Source organism: Halichoeres trimaculatus, unplaced genomic scaffold (genome assembly GCF_033239565.1).
Source record: "Halichoeres trimaculatus isolate MK-OKI-2021-1 unplaced genomic scaffold, fHalTri1.1 fHalTri1_scaffold_18, whole genome shotgun sequence".
In the NCBI taxonomy this organism is placed as follows: domain Eukaryota; kingdom Metazoa; phylum Chordata; class Actinopteri; order Labriformes; family Labridae; genus Halichoeres; species Halichoeres trimaculatus.
The window spans coordinates 10213696-10231584 of NW_027437196.1; the positions used below are offsets into that span (position 1 = coordinate 10213696).

The 17889-nt window shown below is 42.1% G+C and overlaps 1 protein-coding gene across 2 annotated transcripts in view; it reads left to right on the forward strand.

The window, feature by feature from the left end:
- Nucleotides 1-17889, forward strand: part of cacnb2a (calcium channel, voltage-dependent, beta 2a) — a 78107-nt gene that overhangs the window by 14877 nt on the left and 45341 nt on the right. The window contains exon 1 of one of the 2 annotated variants that reach the window (XM_074693014.1): nucleotides 1480-1703. The exons of the other annotated variant lie outside the window; for it this stretch is intronic. Within the exon in view, the coding sequence (XP_074549115.1) occupies nucleotides 1656-1703 (48 nt within the window). The 5' untranslated portion in view covers nucleotides 1480-1655. Of the gene's footprint in view, nucleotides 1-1479; nucleotides 1704-17889 lie in introns of those variants that run through there. 2 annotated transcript variants of the gene reach the window in all.

A 17889-nucleotide genomic window follows, 5' to 3' on the forward strand; every position in this document is an offset into this window, starting at 1 on the left:
GACACATCATGGGGCAGATTCTGGAAAAGGATCAGGTTATACTGTGCTGACATAAACATTCAGTCTCCTTGCAAGTTTTTCTGACACGTTAATGCAATCATTTTAGCTCATGCAATTAGCTATTTTGATAATGGGAGGTGCCCTCTTGTGGTTGTTTGTGAAAAAACAGCAAGATTACCATATGAAGGGTTATTGTAAACAAAACAATTCTTTGTAGCCCTGAAGTTAACCCATTTTTTGTTGTTCTAAAACTACTCTAAAGAAAACGTGGCTGATTAAATATTGTTTTGAACATATGGTTCGCAATTGACTTGACAAAGCTTGAAAGGGCATCCAGAAAATTCACGCTTAATAATTGTGAACAAGTTTCTCAGGAAAAAGGCAAAGCCAGAGGGTTTCTGGGACCATCAAAATTCCCCCATCCTCCTGCTGCGTGTTTGCGCTCAATGCCCTTGTTGTTACATGAGACACAGAAACACAACCGGTCATGCTCTTGTCGCCTGTATGAGTGTTTTCTTCGCAGCCTCTTGCAGAATGCTCATCTTCCTCTGAATGCTGACACAGAGAGACACAGAGACATGCAGAGAGAGTATGTGCTCCTCTGGCTGACACTGCATTTGCGACGCCTGTCACGCTGAGCTTGATCACCTGAAAGCGGCAGGAACACGCCAGAGTGTGAAGAAGCTGTGTGACGTGTAGAAACAATCACACCAGCCCTGCGCTCACACTCTGCATCCACCCTGACATGACCAAACCGTGCAGGCGGCATCCCCCTCTGCACCACAGGCAGAGTTGTGCACACACTCTCTGCATCATGAGTGCACGGTGCATTCTCTTCAGCAACCAGTAGCTGTCTCAGCCCCTGTCCTGAAGAAGTGTGAGGGATAATGCAGTGCAGATGATGAGTGAGTCCAGACGTGAAGCAAAAAAAGCAAAGGAATTGAGTGAGGAGGTAATAAAGTCTGAGATAAAAGGGGAGGAAAAATGCCAAGATGAAAGCTGTGTGACGCTTTTATAGCAGATGAACCTTTAGATTAAAAAAAAGGAGAAGAGGCGGAGAGTATAGAGGCGCCATCCATTAGGAAGCAAGGGACAGCGGTCAATAAAGGACACTCAGAACTCCACCTCCTTCCCGTGCTGAGAGGGAACTTGTGTGTGATGATGAGTGTGTGTAAATCCACCAGCAGCTGAACCAGTGTGCCAGCCCGCCACAGCACACAGCAGCACTGCAGAGGATTTGGCAGCCCAGAGGACCTGCTAGAGCTGTTACAGTTTTTTTCAAGGTGGGGTAAACAGTCAGTTCAGACGTGCAGCTCGTGGACTCTCTGCTACGACAACATGAAGACGGCCGGACGATGAGGAGGAGGAGGAGGAGAGGGTAGAGGAGTCAGACTTTCTAAATCTTTTCAGAACCTGGGGTGGGTGGGGGGATTTGGTGTGCACGGGGGTGGAGGGACACACAAGAGGGGGTGTTGTGGAAACCTTTGCTAACTCCTCCATCAAGGATCTCCTCCAACACGACCCCTGCATCTCCTGGTGGTCCGCACCCCCATGTGGGCCACGTGTGCAGGCATGGACCGAGGCTGAGCGGATGCTGCTGCCTGACAGGGAGCCTGTGAGACGGCGGTCCGCTCCTCCCCGCCCTTGTCCCCTTCATGCCGTGCTGTGGGCTGGGCCATCGCCGGAAAGCACAGCTTCCATATGTGAGTTTGAAGCTCTGATGATGATTTATCTCATGGGGGTTAGAAGAGAGGGTGTGCGTGAGAGATTAAGAGGAGCCGACATGTGCGAACCGATGTGCTTCATGTGCTTTGTTATGATTGTTTCATGCTGTATGAATAATTCAGAGGTTATTCGTAAAGGTGTTGCAGCAGGACATGCACAACTTCAAATATTGTTGCTTCAAAGCACTACACTGAATGGTCAGTGGACACCTGCCAGCTTTCTCCCTTGATGTTGAACGCTGCTAGATCTCTATCCTGAATGCTGCAGGATTTAGCTGAAATATTTAACTCGCGCTGGCCGGACAGTTTTCTGCAGAGCTCTGGTCCTGCATGCCTACAGACATGATAAATCTTTCATTTCCAATTTTTTCCAGGTTTTGGTCAGTAAGCTGAGGCTGCAATGTTTCTGAGTGCGGAGGGCTCACGCTGCAGGCACATGCTCTGTTGACAGTTCTACTTTATTGAGCTTTGCTGGTTCATGTCATGTGTCCTTTGTGTTTTGGAGTCTGGAATGAAAAGCTGTGTGTTTAGAGGACAGGCTGAGCCCTGCGAGCTAAATGCTGGTCTGCTTCTTCTGACAAGTAGGGAAATTTGATGATACTTAAGTTCAAACTGAACGCCTTCCCTATGTAACGTTAATGTCCTTCAGCTTCAGGAGAAGATAAATGTTTCTGTTACTCTGATGGGATACGAATGGTTTTCCCCTCACAATCCCCTAAGTACTGCAGATAACAGCAATCCTCACTGTCAAATGTTTACCACTAGATGGCCACGTTTCACTTTCACTATCTTCCCAACATCCATGAACAAACACACTGTTTCCATGCAGAGAGAAAGTGCTTTAACACTCACAAAGATCAAAAGTTATGGGGTTTTTTTAAGAGATGTTCTTTGTTATATCTCACAGTCTGAAATAAAACATGATGTCATCAGCAAATCAAACATGCGCCGCACGGGACAAAATGTTCTGCTGCAGGCTAAAACAGGAATATATCAACACAGTTATTTCCCTGCTTTTTGAAAGAATACTGAAGTCATTTTTTATTTCATTTTGAATATTTAATGATGAATGTATGTGATTCCCAGAGAGGAAAGTTTGAATTTTAATGCAGCTGGAGATCTGTGATTAGTCCATGCATTGAATAATTAAACCAAGGTGCAATCAATCTGGATAGACAGTGTGATGGCGGCAGTTTTATCCCAATTGAGGGGTTGTATCTTTGAAAATGTATGGAACTTGGTTTTCTTTGCACAGAAAGAAAAAGTATACATTTGATTAATCCATTGCTTTGTCTTTAAAGTGATATAAATTGGTGAAAAAGGCCTGGCTTTACCCTTGTAATGTCCTCCTGTGTGTCATATATCCCTTGTCCTCTGGGGGTCAAAAATGACCCCAGAGGACTGGGGTCTTTACTGTTATTTTAAGCATAAAGTATAAACTGTCATAAATTCTGTGTTACACCTTTATCCTTACTTTAGTCCAAACCATTGCCATGTTTTTTTCTTTTTTGAGGGAGAATATGGGGCCAATAAACATTGTTTACAAACAGGAACACCCTGTGACCCCAGGACAACACAAGAGTTAATTTCCCCAAGGCCACCACACATTTTAAGATTTATTTTTTTGCAGTACAAGCCTCAGTATCTTAAAACGTCAAATAACTCAAAAAGTGTCATTTGTCTTTATAACTTAAATAATTGTTTTAAAAATGATCAGCTCACACAAGAGTTGCCATTTTTACTTTTGTGATTTGCATTTTACTGACATTATTTCAGCCCTATTGTTTGCATCGCACTACTTCAACACAAAATTTACACATAGGTCCCTAAAACAGTCCCTACAACAAGTTAACAAGGATTACCCTAAGCTCAACCTCATTACTATGGAGTACGTCAAAGATTTAGGATAATCAGGCTTGTAAGTGATTCACCAGTTTTGTCTCCAGAATTCAGCCAAAGAACTCAGATTTTCTTCTGCCTTTGAAAAACGACTAACACTTGTGGGCCCATTATGACGCATAATGTCTAGAAATGTAGACTTGATGGGTCCAGCTTCTGAACTGGGACACCGACTTTCTCCCAGATGTTGTAGAGAGGGAAAAAAAATCCAGTGGTCCTGTTACACAATCAGGTTCTGTCTGACACGCTGCAGTAGGCTGAATCAACAGTGACTGTACAACTGAGTAAGCTTTAATTAAACTGATGAGTAGATTAGCGCAGGACCAGCTGTTGATACTCCACACTGCCATCACTCCACACGTCTAAGCCTCATGTGCAACACAAGGTGTTTGCACTTGCAAGCCATCCACTGCATCATGGTTATTTATTGTGTTGAATCTCGTTAAAACCAGAGTTTGAAGAAGAAAGCTGAGTGATTTTAAGATGGCTAACCTTTAGAGGACCCCAGCTGCTGTGACTCGTGTAATGTGTCTTTGACACTCCTCTCACATGTTTCCAATATGGAGCACCAGACCGCCGTTTTAGGTCTGAAATGGGGCAGAACACAATTCCGCTCAGGATGGAATGTGGAGCACGAAGACCCGGCCGGATGGGACCCCGTTTGATGGACTGAATGGCCAGTCCTTGACACTTCTCACGGAAACTCTAATTGGAGACAGCAGTCCTTTCTTCTTTCTCCTTTCACTGCTTTCTTTTCTCTGTTCCTTGCTTACCAAGGTGCAACAGAGTTAGCCGTTACTACCTGTGAACTAAGCAGAGAGAAAAGAATGCACCAAGAGTTCCTCATGTTCACATGAAAAAGATATTGGTTTATTATTTAACTTTTAAAAGAGTTTTACAAAATCCAACCAATCATCTTTCTCTCTTGTGTTCTCCTTCTTTTTCAATTACCTGATGAAATGCTCATAATCTTAGCTTAGCATCTTAGCGTTTTTGCTTCTACACATAAGCACCAAATAGAAAAGGCTGCTAACAATGCTAGTTTCAGAATAAGCATTCTTAGTATCAAGTCAAAAACTTAGCTTTGGGCATTTTTTATTTCAATCAGTGAGGCTTGAGTTTTACGGAGCTGTTACATTAAAGAATCATCAAAGTCAAAGTTGTGATGATCATTTTAGTACCATGAACATTTGCACCAAAAGTTGCACCAAGGCATTCTTGATTTGCTGAGAGAAAGTTTGCTCTAAAGTCGCCATTCAAAGCATGAGAAATGGCAGGCACTTGAGTGTTGTGCAGAGACTTGTAATTATTCTCAAAAACTGAGCTTTTGTTTGTAAGTGTTGAGGTAATTTCCCATGGTGAAAAGTGTGACCTGGAATTCCAGTTTTCCAGGCTTTGGGAAACCCGCCCAGGGAGGAGAGTCGGGCCAGCGCGGAGCACACTGGAGCAGGGTTTCCTTGGCAGCAGCCATGCGTTCTTTCACTTTTCCAGAGATTATTGAAATGTCCGGAAACTGAGCAGCTAATTGGCCACAGAGGCCCTCAGGAATGTCTCAGATTTAGGTGGATTTTTGCTTCTTTTACATAATCTATCGACTCACTTCATGGCTGGAAAATATGATATATCTGTATGGCTTGTGTCGAGCAGAGCTCCACTCCAGTCTGGAAACACTGATGTCAATGTCAGTGCACTGACCCTGGTTCAGTCACAACTAGGCTACGTCAGTCTGAGTTTTAAACTCTCACTTGTGTGGAAACGGTGAAGTCAAGCAAATCAGTCTTTTTAAAACACAGGATAACATGGATGGTGTTTGATGAGCACTTTCCATAATGTAATGTCCTCAAGATCAATCACCTTGTCACAATGGAGGGCTTATTTGTTTTTGCCCTTGATGACTCCTGATGGAGGCATTTTGGTTGCAGAGAAGTGAAAACACAAACTACACTAACCCCAACATACCCAGCGAGAGGCCCTTAAAGCCTGCCACAGCTTAAGCTCCTTTTCCTCTTGTTTCCTATCCATAAGTCTGCACTCAGCGGTCCAATAATGGAAAATTTAGAAAGAAAAAAAACAGAACACTTAGAAAAATGCAGCTTTTCAATTGGCTTGCTTGGTTGAAACAACGTCTATTTCCAACCACAGAATTCCTTTTGTGTTTGTGCTAGCAATTGTGTACCTTTTAGAAAACTTCTGATGTGTTCCTTTTTCTTTTTGCAGTACAAAAATGGTCAGCAAACAGGTCAAACCCTTAGCCCAGCCTGGCACGGGACACCTAAACAGAGCATTTGTATTTATGCTGGGTTACTCAAAAATTTACAATCTGACTATCAAACTAGTGCAAAGTTACAAAATACTAAAAACAAAACTGTCAAAACTGGCCACAATTTGTCCAAACTCTGGATCCCAGAGTCTTTGGGTAAACAGTGTCCAACTGGTTTGTGGTGTATGGAAAAATAGCAGAGCTAGCACCACCCGCCTTTGACCCTACTTGTATACCTGTGTTGGTTACACATTGTTATGGTTGAGTGATAGTATGCCAGTTTAACTGAACACAACCTTTAAAAAAGTCAATTTTCATTTTCTGGATCTAACTCTACCAGATTCCACTCATTAACTGTGCTTGTTTGCATCCAGGTAGTGGCGCATTTTAGCATTATCAGTCCAGAATACTATGTTTCTGCTAACCCAATGTTGGTAAAAAGGCAGTGCTTGAAAATAAAAGCACAATTTTGTGTCTTTCAAAACATAAAATGTTCGGCCAATGTCAGAATATTCAAATGGAATGTGAACGACCGACACAAGTGTACAGTTTTCACAACCTGCTGCAATAGACCAACTCCTATTCACTTATTTGCTCCCTGAGGTGAATGCTAATTTTAGCCTCACCGCTCGTCCTACACGTTATATTTGGTGCTTTACCACTATCAGTGGAAAGCAGCTGTTTTGAGGGCTGGAGTGCTGTCATCCAGTTTTGTTGTGCCTGTAGCTGCTGGTAAGTCTCTCCAGTAATTCCATTTATTAGGGTTACGTTTTACTACAACACACAGCTTTAAAAGAGATATGTCTGCATTATAGTCACTGCTGTTGGGAAAGCTGTTGTATTGATTTGTTGTTTATGAGACATGAAGTTTAGTTTTAAGATCCACTTTAGCTCAGCTGGAGCATAACTCCACATTTAATCCTCATATAACACTTTATCCCATCCTTATATTTAAGGCTGTCTGTGAAAACTGTGTCTCTGCAGCAAAGCATTACAGCATTTCCAGATAAATAGACAAACATATCACTGGAGCTGAAGGAGCTATGGGCTCAGCTCACTCACACTAACCTGGCACCTCGGACAGAGAGGGCATTCAGACCAAACAGAGCATCACTTAAAACAGGAGCAGATGTTCTTTGAGGCCAATTAACGGCAGAGGGATGCCGACAACCTTGTGCACCGTAGGAGGGCTGCCAGCCCATATGGATACGAGACAATTAATTAGAGCGTCAGACATTAAAAATGGATCAGGAGCTGAATCAAGTCTTGCTTTAAATCCCTAATCTCAGATCTGATTAGGTTTTGATTATGTTTGGGTAAGGGCCAATTATGTTTCATCTGTTTATTAATTGCCGATATTTATTAAGTGTAAACTCATATCTACACTGGAAATGTTAGCTTTTTTGCCCTTTGAAGTGATGGGACTTCTGAAAAATACTCCAAACAGAAATGTTACATAGGCCCACATTTTGATAAAGAAAAATATGACGCAAAAACCCATTTTCATAGCAGAAGTAAATATATTTACAATCAGGTGCAAAAAACGTCTCCTGTCTCAATCGTTAATTTCACTATCAGCACACACTGTTTGGGTGGTGAATTTTTCTAACGCTGCAATTTAGAAGATATTAAAGTGATACCCCGGGATGGAACAAGTTGGGTCCTATCACAAGGTTTAGGGCAGAAATTACCCCTACAGCAGTGTTTTTGTGCAGCAGAAGCCCAGGGCGCACGCACCAAACACCCCCTCCCTGCTCCTCTGCCGGTTTCCTCTACACTCAGACAGGGCCATATTTTACTTGACCAAAATCACAAATAAACGGACTCCCACCAAAAAAATCTGGTATCAATCTGCAATTCTCCAAATAATCTGCTTTATTTAGAGAATTTTCAGCATGTTACTTTCACACAAAAACACCGCTAAATAAGGCTCTAGTTCTCATCGTGTCATAAAACGGCGCTACCTCTGCTGCAGAGCCACAGCTGGCTACGAGATGCTTGCTGCTTAGTGTATCAGTCCGCGCGCGTGGCGTGCCAGATATAAACAAACGCAGGTAGTCTGCTAGGACGAAGAGACATGATGAGAACAAGAGCCTTATTTAGCGGTGTTTTTGTGTGAACGTAACACACTGAAAATTCTCTAAATAAAGCGTGAATGCAGTCCGATATCAGATTTTTTCGGTGGGAGTCCGTTTATTTGTGTTTTTGGTCAAGTAAAAAATGGCCCCATCTGAGTGCAGAGGAAACCAGCAGACGAGCAGGGAGGGGGTCTTTGGTGCGAGCGCCCTGGGCTTCTGCTGCACAAAAACACTGCGGTAGGGGTAATTTTTTCCCTAAACCTTGTGATAGGACCCAACTTGTTCCATCCTGGAGTATCACTTTAAGATCACAAGTTTGTCCAATCATAGAATCAGCTCAGCTCATGTGACTGACAGGCACCCTGTAGCTGTTAGTATGGAGACTCAAAGCCCACCCCACTTCCAATATGGCAACGCTAGCTGATTTTCATAAATCTATTTCAGAAACAGACAGATGATGTCGTGGCGATTTTGTCCATTTATTATAGTCTATGACTGACCCAAATCTAAGGCTTTTCTTTATGATACATCTGGAAAAATTTGAATTTTCTTTTGAAAATAGTTGGCACCATTAACGCTCACAGTCACTCACAACTACTGTACTAGGAAGACGAAAGACGTAGAAAAAAAGCGATCGTCTGGAACAAAGTGGCTAAAAAGTACGCCAGTTATTCAGCAACTGAGGTGAAAGTATGATGCTGAATTTGAGATAAAGGCCTGCCCTTTTGCCTGATTAAACTAGAACAAAGCTTGGTTGAGTTCAGCAACTTTAAAACAGCCTCTTTCAATGAGCATCTTAACTGTTTTGGTCCGATTGAGGCTGATACCGGCAAGAGAAAAATCGATCCTCATTCACGCTTTGCAAGTGCGTTTGTCCATGTTTTAGAAGTCCAGTTTTAGTCATACTACAGCTAATAGTCTACTTTTTGTCCAACATCATGCAACGCAGTCATCCAGCCGAAAGCCTTGGAGCTCATTGTAGAGGCATATGGTTTTTAGAATAAAACTGTAGAATAACTGAATAGAATAGAATAGAACTGTAGAATAAAAAGTTAATCCACCAGAAATCATCCAGGCTTCAGTTCTTTCCTCTATTCACAGATCAATATGTTTAAGTCACGGGAATGAAAATGAAAGGTTAAAAAGAAACACAAAATAATTAAGTCAATATAAGGCAGATTATAAATAATTAAGGGGTTAAATTGTTGTGAATGATAATCAAACATGTTCTGGATCTGCTACCTTTAAGGGAAACCAGAGAATCCCATTCTGACTGAGCATCTCTCACTTATCTCCTGGCAAAAAGGAGCCATGACAACAGGTAGCACCCGGGCGAGGAGATATATCCCTGAGGGAGAGACAGAAAGGGAGACAGAGCAAGAAAGAGAAGAGAGGAGAGGAGAGAAAGGGAAAGTGAATGAGATAAAGTAGGTGGAAATGAAGGAGATGAAATAGGAAAGAAGTGAGGATAATGAGAGGAGGGGGCACCTACAGCAAATAAAGATGAATTTAGCAAATGAATTACTTCCAAGTGTCTCTGCTACTTCCTGTTTTGTTGTCCTATCCTATCCCCCAAAGAATCTCTGTGTTCATCCTAATGCGTCTGTAAGCTCACCCACGGGAGCCGGCCACAAAGATCTGCTCCGCGATTGGGCGCGCACCGTGGCCCAGCAGGGCGGGGTTAAACCTGCTGGGATGTTTCATATTCATACTCAGCGTGAATACATAATCAGTCCATCAGGTCACTGTGTGTAGTCAGGAAGAAGGGACTCTGAGTGATTCTTCCCTGATCTTCACTTTTTTTTTTTTAATATATTTTTGCGATGTGAAGAAAAACTTTATCATCGTCCTCGTCTGCGTGATCCTGCTGACAGATGCTGGACTCGGTCAGAGCGGGGGATTTGGGCCCGCAGGTTTGCGAAGCAGATGACCACCTATGGCTGAGCGCGACGTGCCCCCAGCCGTCACCCCTGACCTGGCGTAGACCTGCCCACACGACAGGCTGTGTGGCTGAAATCTGCTGAGGAGGGGGCTCCTCTCTGCACGTTACCAGCCCGCTCTCGTTGCCATGATCAAACACTCCAAGAATAAAAATGTATCCTGGGTAAGTGAGGCGTGTTGTTGGAGTTTTCTCCTCTATTTTTGAACTTGTATTTGTGGCTTTTTCTCTCTACTGCGGTGCTCTCAAAATAACAGGAAGCAATGTAACATCTCTGCATCACTATTGTTAAGATTTCCTGGTTTAACGGATTATGTAGAGACTATTACCGTGTATTCCCATTTGTTTTCGATGCTCCTGTGCCCAGTGGCTATTCCAAAGAGAGGCTTAGAGATTTAGACATTATATAACAACAGGATACTACATGCCCACTTTATGAAATCTGGTCAGGAGTCTTGCCAACTCTGTGGATGTTAAAAGATATGATGTTGGTGACTTAAACTCTAAACAAAAGATGAATTCCATCTGTTCAGCAGAAGCATAACAGGAAGTAAACTGTTATTTTAATGTTATTTGGTCTCCGGTTTTTAAATGTGCGTGAGTTTGGTATCTGATTCTTTGCCAGTGCAGACAGATCAGGGGAGATTAGAGTGAGAGTGGCTTTGCGAGGATGAAATCAGCTACTTGGGAGAAAAAAAGAGGAGGGGGTGGGGGCAGGGATGTAGTGATGTGATGGAGTGATGGTTTTACTACAGAATTTACTCCGTCCGTCTGTCTGTGTCTGTCTGTGGACTTTACAGTCCCCCTCGCGTGACCTCCAGCCACGACCTCTTTGTTATGCAATCTTTGAACTCTGCTTACTGTATGTCAGGTGTGAGCGACAGTCATAGTGTGATGAGTTCTTCACATGCACCATATGTTCTAAACAAGCATCCACACTCCACACTCCTGCAACTCCTTTTTTAATTTTTTCATTTTTTACATCCGGTATATTCAATGTGTGCATGTGTGCATAAATAGAGACGTACTTATGTGCTTCTCTCCGGAGGGAAACACTGCTCCACTTTTGCTCAACCCGCCCATATGGCACATATGTCACGCTGCTGCTTTCTGCAGCCCAGCTCTGTGTCCTTACAGTGAACCTGGTCATTCCTGCCCACAGAAAGCTGAAAAGTTGACCAGCTTATGAACATCAGTGCCTGTAAAAATGTGGATTAGCAGAAAAGATCCAGTTTTTTCATATCAGGTTCACTGTTGTTTTCTCTTTTACTGTTTTATCTATATCACCCTCAATTACTACAAAAGACCTTTTGCTACAAAAAAAGTAATGAGAGCAAAAATTACAGAATAAGTAGTTCCTCAGACAGTCTCATGAATTGAGTTTAAAAAAGACACTTTTTAAAGAGAGGGTATTCTGCTTTTCCATACTTTGAACATGAAGATAAAGTTACAATGTTTGATGTTCATACCATAAGTAAGCAAGTGTTCAAACTACGACTTGTTTATATGTTGTAGAAATCCCTGGATCACTTTGTAAAATGCAAAAAAAATAAATAAAAAAACTCACCCTTTAACCTTAAAGTCCCGTTTGTTTGGCCAGTGTGATAGGGCTGGGACAGTATGCTATTCTTGCGATTCTTTTACGATTTCTGGGGTGCCAATTCGACTTAAGTTGCGATTTTTTGATATTTACAATTTAAGCAATTTTTGGTTTGCTTTTTTAACACCAGACCATCTGAAAAGTTAAATGATGAACGAAGGCATGATGTAACATTTTAAACAATAAGTAGCTATTTAAGTGTAGCATCAGCCAAAAAGTCTCTGAAGTTGTCGCAATGTTGGCGGGTTATACTGGCCAGCAGGGGTGTAATTATGCTTGAATACAGCACAGTTCAGATGGTCAGAGTGACCGTGCCCTCGAACACCAAAGTCTGCCCCAAAATTCTCCCCCAAACAGACCTCTTGAGAGCTGCCCAACCAGGGGTTTGCATAGTGGGGAGCCTCAAAGAGACAGTAGTTTTCTAAAACACCAGTGTGAGGGGGGGAGAAATTGTGTTTTTGAGCTGTAAATCATGTAGAGCTTACGGGGGCACCAGAGAGACAGTATGAAGCCTAAAAAAACACTATACCCCCTCTTTAATGTGTATTTTTGTGTTTAAATAAAACATAAAAATTTAGCTATATAAAAAAGTTATACATTTAATGCCTGGCAAAAAAAAAGTTGCCACCAAAAAAAAGAAAAGGTCACACACTCTTATATTTTGATGGACCGCTTTTAGCTTTGGTTACCACATGCATGGGCTGTGGCATCGTTTCGAAAAGCTTCTGCAATGTCCCAAGATTTATTTCCATCCATTGATGGAATAACCTGGTCATTCAGTATATTCAGGTCGTCAGCTGACCTCATTCTTTGAACCTAGACCTGACCAACTGCAGCAACCCCAGATCATAACACTGCCCCCACAGGCTTGGACAGTAGGCACTGGGTATGATGGGTGATCACTTCATCTGCCTCTCTTCTTACCCTGATGGGCCCATCACTCTAGAACAGGGTCAGTCTGGACTCATCAGATCACATGACCATCTTCCATTGCTCCAGAGTCCAATCTTTATGCTCCTTGGCAAATTGAAGCCTTTTTTCTGGTTAGCCTCACCGATTGCTGACTGACAGCTGCCAGCAATCAGTTATAGATGGTCCAACAAAAAATTACAGTATGTGATTTTTTTACTTTTTTTTTTTTTTTTTTTGTGGGGCAACTTTTTTTCCAGGAAGTAAATATTGTGAAATAAAACTGTAGAGATGCTGTTTATACTGACATGATAATTAGTTTAAACCTCCCAATAAGTGTCAGCAGGCTCCAAAAACCAATTGGCTAACCCTAACTAGGTGATTACACCGCTGATATTTTGACAGCGATCAGTCCACACCAAATACTGATATGTGCTCTTCATTGGACGCCCCTGCTGTGCTCTGATCCCAGGTATCCAATAAGCCTAATGACTACGAGGACCATTTTAATAACAGAGGTGGGCAGTGGCGGCGGATTAGGACTCCAGATGGTGCTGTTACATCCTGCCTGACTGTCTGTCGGGGCCACGCATGTACAGCTGCAAGAGGTCACATGTTTTACTACAGCGGTCAGATCTGCAGCTGCAGCACAGCATCACATAGACTCTCCAAAAAACAACATTTAAAGCTGACTTTAACAACAGGAAATAACAGCTTACAGTCTGCAGAGTTTTGAGGTATGTTTGTGCGTGCAGTAGTAGTGTCATATAGCGGCGTTGAACATGCAACAGATGCCACCGCATCAAATTAAAGCTTAATGCCTGGTCAGCCGAAGGAAAACACTCCAGTGCTAACCATGACACCACTGAGCTTAAACACTCCACTCCGTGCGAGTGTGTGTGTGTGTGTTTTTCTGCTCATGCATGTGTGTGCATCTGCTTATGCCCATGTCAATGTGTGTGTGATCTGCCAGAGACTCCTCACTCCACATGAGGCATGACACTCGCTGGAAGAGCTCTCGATGATGACCACGGCGACTCCGGTTTTATTTTGGAGCAACTTGCCGTCACTTCAGTGTTTTCCCTTTTTTTGATTGTGGCGGAGAGGTTTCCTTTTTTCATGCCAGGCATCAGCTGCTTGCACCCTTGGGTCATGGTACTCTGAACAGAAAAAAAAGAGGGATTTGCATAATTCATTACAGTGGCTGTTGAGCGGAGAGGCGACACAGGTGTCCCGGCGTTGCAGGGGAAAGAGCATGCCTAAGAAGCCAAAGGTAAAAAACGACAGTCACACACTACCTGTTTTTGTTTTTGTTTGTCTTGTGTTTTTAGTTTGTTCTCTTTGAATGACTCTTAGCACTTTTTTCTCTGTGCGTGTTGAGTCTTAGCCGCGTTGTGACGACAGCAAGGGCGTCCCATTCGACACTCTGTGTGTGAGCTCTGTCCGCCTTTACTGTAAGCTTCGATTTTAATCATGTGTCTGTGCAGGACGAGGTCTGCCATTTTGATGCTGTTGTGCAGGTGAAAGACAATCTGCAGGGTCATCTTTCTCCTATCCGACGTACACAATGGCTCCAGTGAAATAGTTTGTCCATGCAGCTAAATCCTGTCTTTGAAAGCTGATTCAGATTAGAGTATAATTTAATCTTAGGCATTTTACACGACATAGAGCAGTGTCGCAAAGCTTTGAACTGTGATCCCCTGACATGAAGCAATCTGCAGTGTGTCTGCTCGGGACAAGATTGATTGTTTTTCTCTTTTTGAAATTCGAGTAATGTCAGAGGCATCAGAGGTGCCCTGTTACTGTCCATTACACCAGAGGAATGAATGCCCCTTCACATCATGAGTCACAGAGCAGTTTTATGTCTTTTTAGGCCTTATTTATCCTTTTTGTGCCTTTAAGGGGAACATAAAACAATCACTTCATATCAGCGCCTGAAGGAATTTATGTAACTTCAGAGCAGCAATGACCAGATCCCCCTCCTTTCATTCACACAGCTGATGAGGTTAAGTTTGGTTTGACCACCAGAGCAGCTGCATTTACAACCTCTCAGAACTCAAAGACTGAAACTCTACAGCAGTGTAAGGAAACACATAATTTGTGGGGAAAGTTACACTACTAATTCTTGCTCTCGTTAAAAATGTATTCAAACTTAGACCACACACATCAAAGTGACGGACAAGAAGGGGCATAGCATGGTGAAATCAAAAACCTAAAAATGGTGGTTGAAGCTGTGGTAAGCCAGTCTCTACAATTTGCTTATGATGAATTGCTTATATTTGCGGGAATCACAGAGGAAGTATTGCTATGATACATTTTGATACAAAACAACTCCATATGGTATAATTCAATATGATGAGATACTATATCGTACTGTTGGATACAGTAATATGGCACAATACAACTGCTTAATGCATGATACCTATTGATGTGCTACAATACCTTATGATACTTTTCTATACAATACAGTGTGGTTTTACATTATGTAGTATGTTACAATACAAATACAATATAAGAGATACTTATTGAAACACAATATGTTGTACAGCAGCCAAAAGATAGCCAAAGGGATGTGCTGGGATCTTAAGATGCAACATTACAATAAAGTTACAAAATGATACAGTGCAACGGGTAATAATCCAACTAAATGTAACTTCATATGCTACAATACAATACTGCTGAAATATTTTAATGAGCCTGTTGAGGACTAATTTCTGTCACTCATGACAGGCAAAGTTTTTCTATTTTATTCTTTTTACAATTAGGGCTGTCAATAGATTAAAATATTTAATCTCGATTAATTGTATGATTGTTTATAATTAACTGATTAATTAGCCGATTATTCTCAAATTAACCAGGTTTTTAAAAATATTTTCCAAATGTACCTGAAAAGGATCATTTTTAAGTTTTTGAACTAAACAGCCTCTTTTTTTAGGCAGCTCAACACAAACTGATACATACATCACAACAACAGACACATTGTGGCCGATCATCGATCTTTAAAAAGCCTGACCTGCCAATACCAATATATTTGGGTTGATACCGATTTTAATTTTTTATAACTGACAGCACAAACCTTCTATATTCCAATCTTATTTTATTGAAAATCATTGAACAATACCCGTGAAACAATAAAATCTTTATGTTTTAACTCAACCAATAAAGTGTCCTGAGTTTTAGGTCTCATAGCAAAAAGCAACAATGGCTGCCTCTAAGATCAGTCTCATATGTAAGGATGGGCTGATCACCGATCCCCCAAAATTAAGGAAATCAGCACCAATCGATCGGTGCATGTCTACAGTCTATGTCATCAAAATATAGTTTGAATGTGGGAAAAGTTCACATCTGTTCAGCAGAAGCATAACAGGAAGTAAACTAATGTTATTTTGATGTTATTTGGTCTCTTGTTTTTAAATGTGCGTGAGTTTGGTATCTGATTCTTTGACAGTATAGGATGTGTATTGCTTGCATCAGAAGAGTATCCCATTAGCAAACATTAGTCCAAAGGCAAAAGTTCCACATGGGACCTTTGAGTGGTGAGATAATCTTATAACTCCCTGGTGAAAGGGGTGTGAAATATCCTCAGGTTTGGTGAGAGCATCCTCCTCTGTGTCAAGACAAAGGTGTAAAGAACAAATTCTATCAGTTTCTGACCGCGCTTCATGTCAGTCATTTAAATCCTGGATTGGTTGAGAGGCCGAAGCAGATTTAAATCTCCTTACTGAGAAAAGCAATCATCACAAAGTGAGTCAGGGGATGAAGTGGACACAAGCAATCGCCCCTGTGGGCTTGGTGGTTACTGTATGCAGCATGTGGATCGTGCCCACACGCCCCTCCTGCAGAGGAGGATGGTACACAGAGGAGCATGTGACGACGCAGCAGATGATTGTCTCATGCTGAACTGCTCAAACAGTTGGGCCGTGTTGAAATGCCACTCAGCAGTGTCAGAGCAGCATACGGACGTGGCTTTATTAGACCAGGGATGACAGTGTTGACAGAGAACTGAATGCACCGTGATGCTTTCGGGACCCATTTACAAATTGATTTTATTATTCTAATGTGACAGCCATGGACCCAGAAATCTGGGCTTCTGGCTCTGAGTTTATGTTTACCTAACACTACAAGAGCAGCATTCATCTTCTTTAGACAAACAGAAATTACACTTTTTATCCAGAGAGGGTGTGCATGAAAAAATCAAACCTTAGCCACTTAATTCAAAATGCTTTACAAACTTTCCATGTGGATTGTGTAACCAAAGAGCAGGGAGAGTAACTGCTGTAAGTGTGAATGTGTATTTGCATACAGTGTGGGCGTGTATCACCCTCCGCCTGTGTTGCCTGAACTGTGCGTGACTGCGTTGGTCCCAATTTGCCAGCTGAAGAGTTTTTCCTATGACTCCATGTGGGGCAGCCGATGTGTTGATGTGTTCAGCAAGCGTGAAGCCACTCAGCACCTCACACTCGCGCTGCTGCTGCCGCCCGACGGTCATCTTCTGTTGTTCATGTCAGCGCTTGAGGAGTCATCGAATCTTTGCCTCCACTCTTTGTCCAGCAGCTCCGACATGATGCTTATTCCTTTGGGCATGCTCGACAAGTTCTCTTTGTCTCCTCTTACCAAACACATTTTGGGAAGGGTAAGCTTTTCCTTCCTTTACCTTTGATTTAAACAGAAAGAAGTTTGGTCTTGTGCGTTTGATGTGCGAGCAAGTTCGGGGTATTCTCAGGTTTAGTGCCCATGCTAGCAGGATTACTTTTGGTGGAGTAGGAGAGAGAGCTGCTGGGGCTGTAAATTCTCTGGTCTTGTTTGGATCTTTGTTTCTGAGAAGATACTTTTCAAGGTATAACTATGTTGCTTTCTCTTAGGTTACAACAGTCTGAACTACATTGGCCTTTAAAGGTATAGTCCACTGGAGTTCTTTGCATATATGCACCCAAATATTTATGAACCCTGCTCTCTCGTGTCAATGTGTAATCTATAAAAACTTTCTGAGATCTGTACCTTTCACTGGGGATGGGTACCTTTCACAATTGAAATGATACTGTACTGATGCCCGGTACCTGGCAATCGGTATCGGTACTTAACGGTACCAATTTCCGGTACTTTTTTGTGTTTGCGTGGTAAAAAAATATCAATTTTGTTAAATGATAAAATATATTTTTTTCAATTTAGCAAAGTTGTTCTTCAGTATATAATCTTGCAATGCTGTGTTAATGTCCAGCATGGAAAATCATCTACTCTTCCACTCCCTCACTGTCACAAGGATGCATTTAGGTACCTAAACATGGTACCTTTTGATATTATGTGAGTTGGTACCTGGTACTTTTGACAGAATTCAGTCGGTACCTACAAAAGTACCTAATTCGGTACCCATCCCTACCTTTCACGTGTAGTTTTTGAATTTTTGCTTTGACTTGTTTAATTGTCAACATCCCTAACTTGAATGTTTCCAAATCATAGAGTTTTTGATGTTTACTATGAGG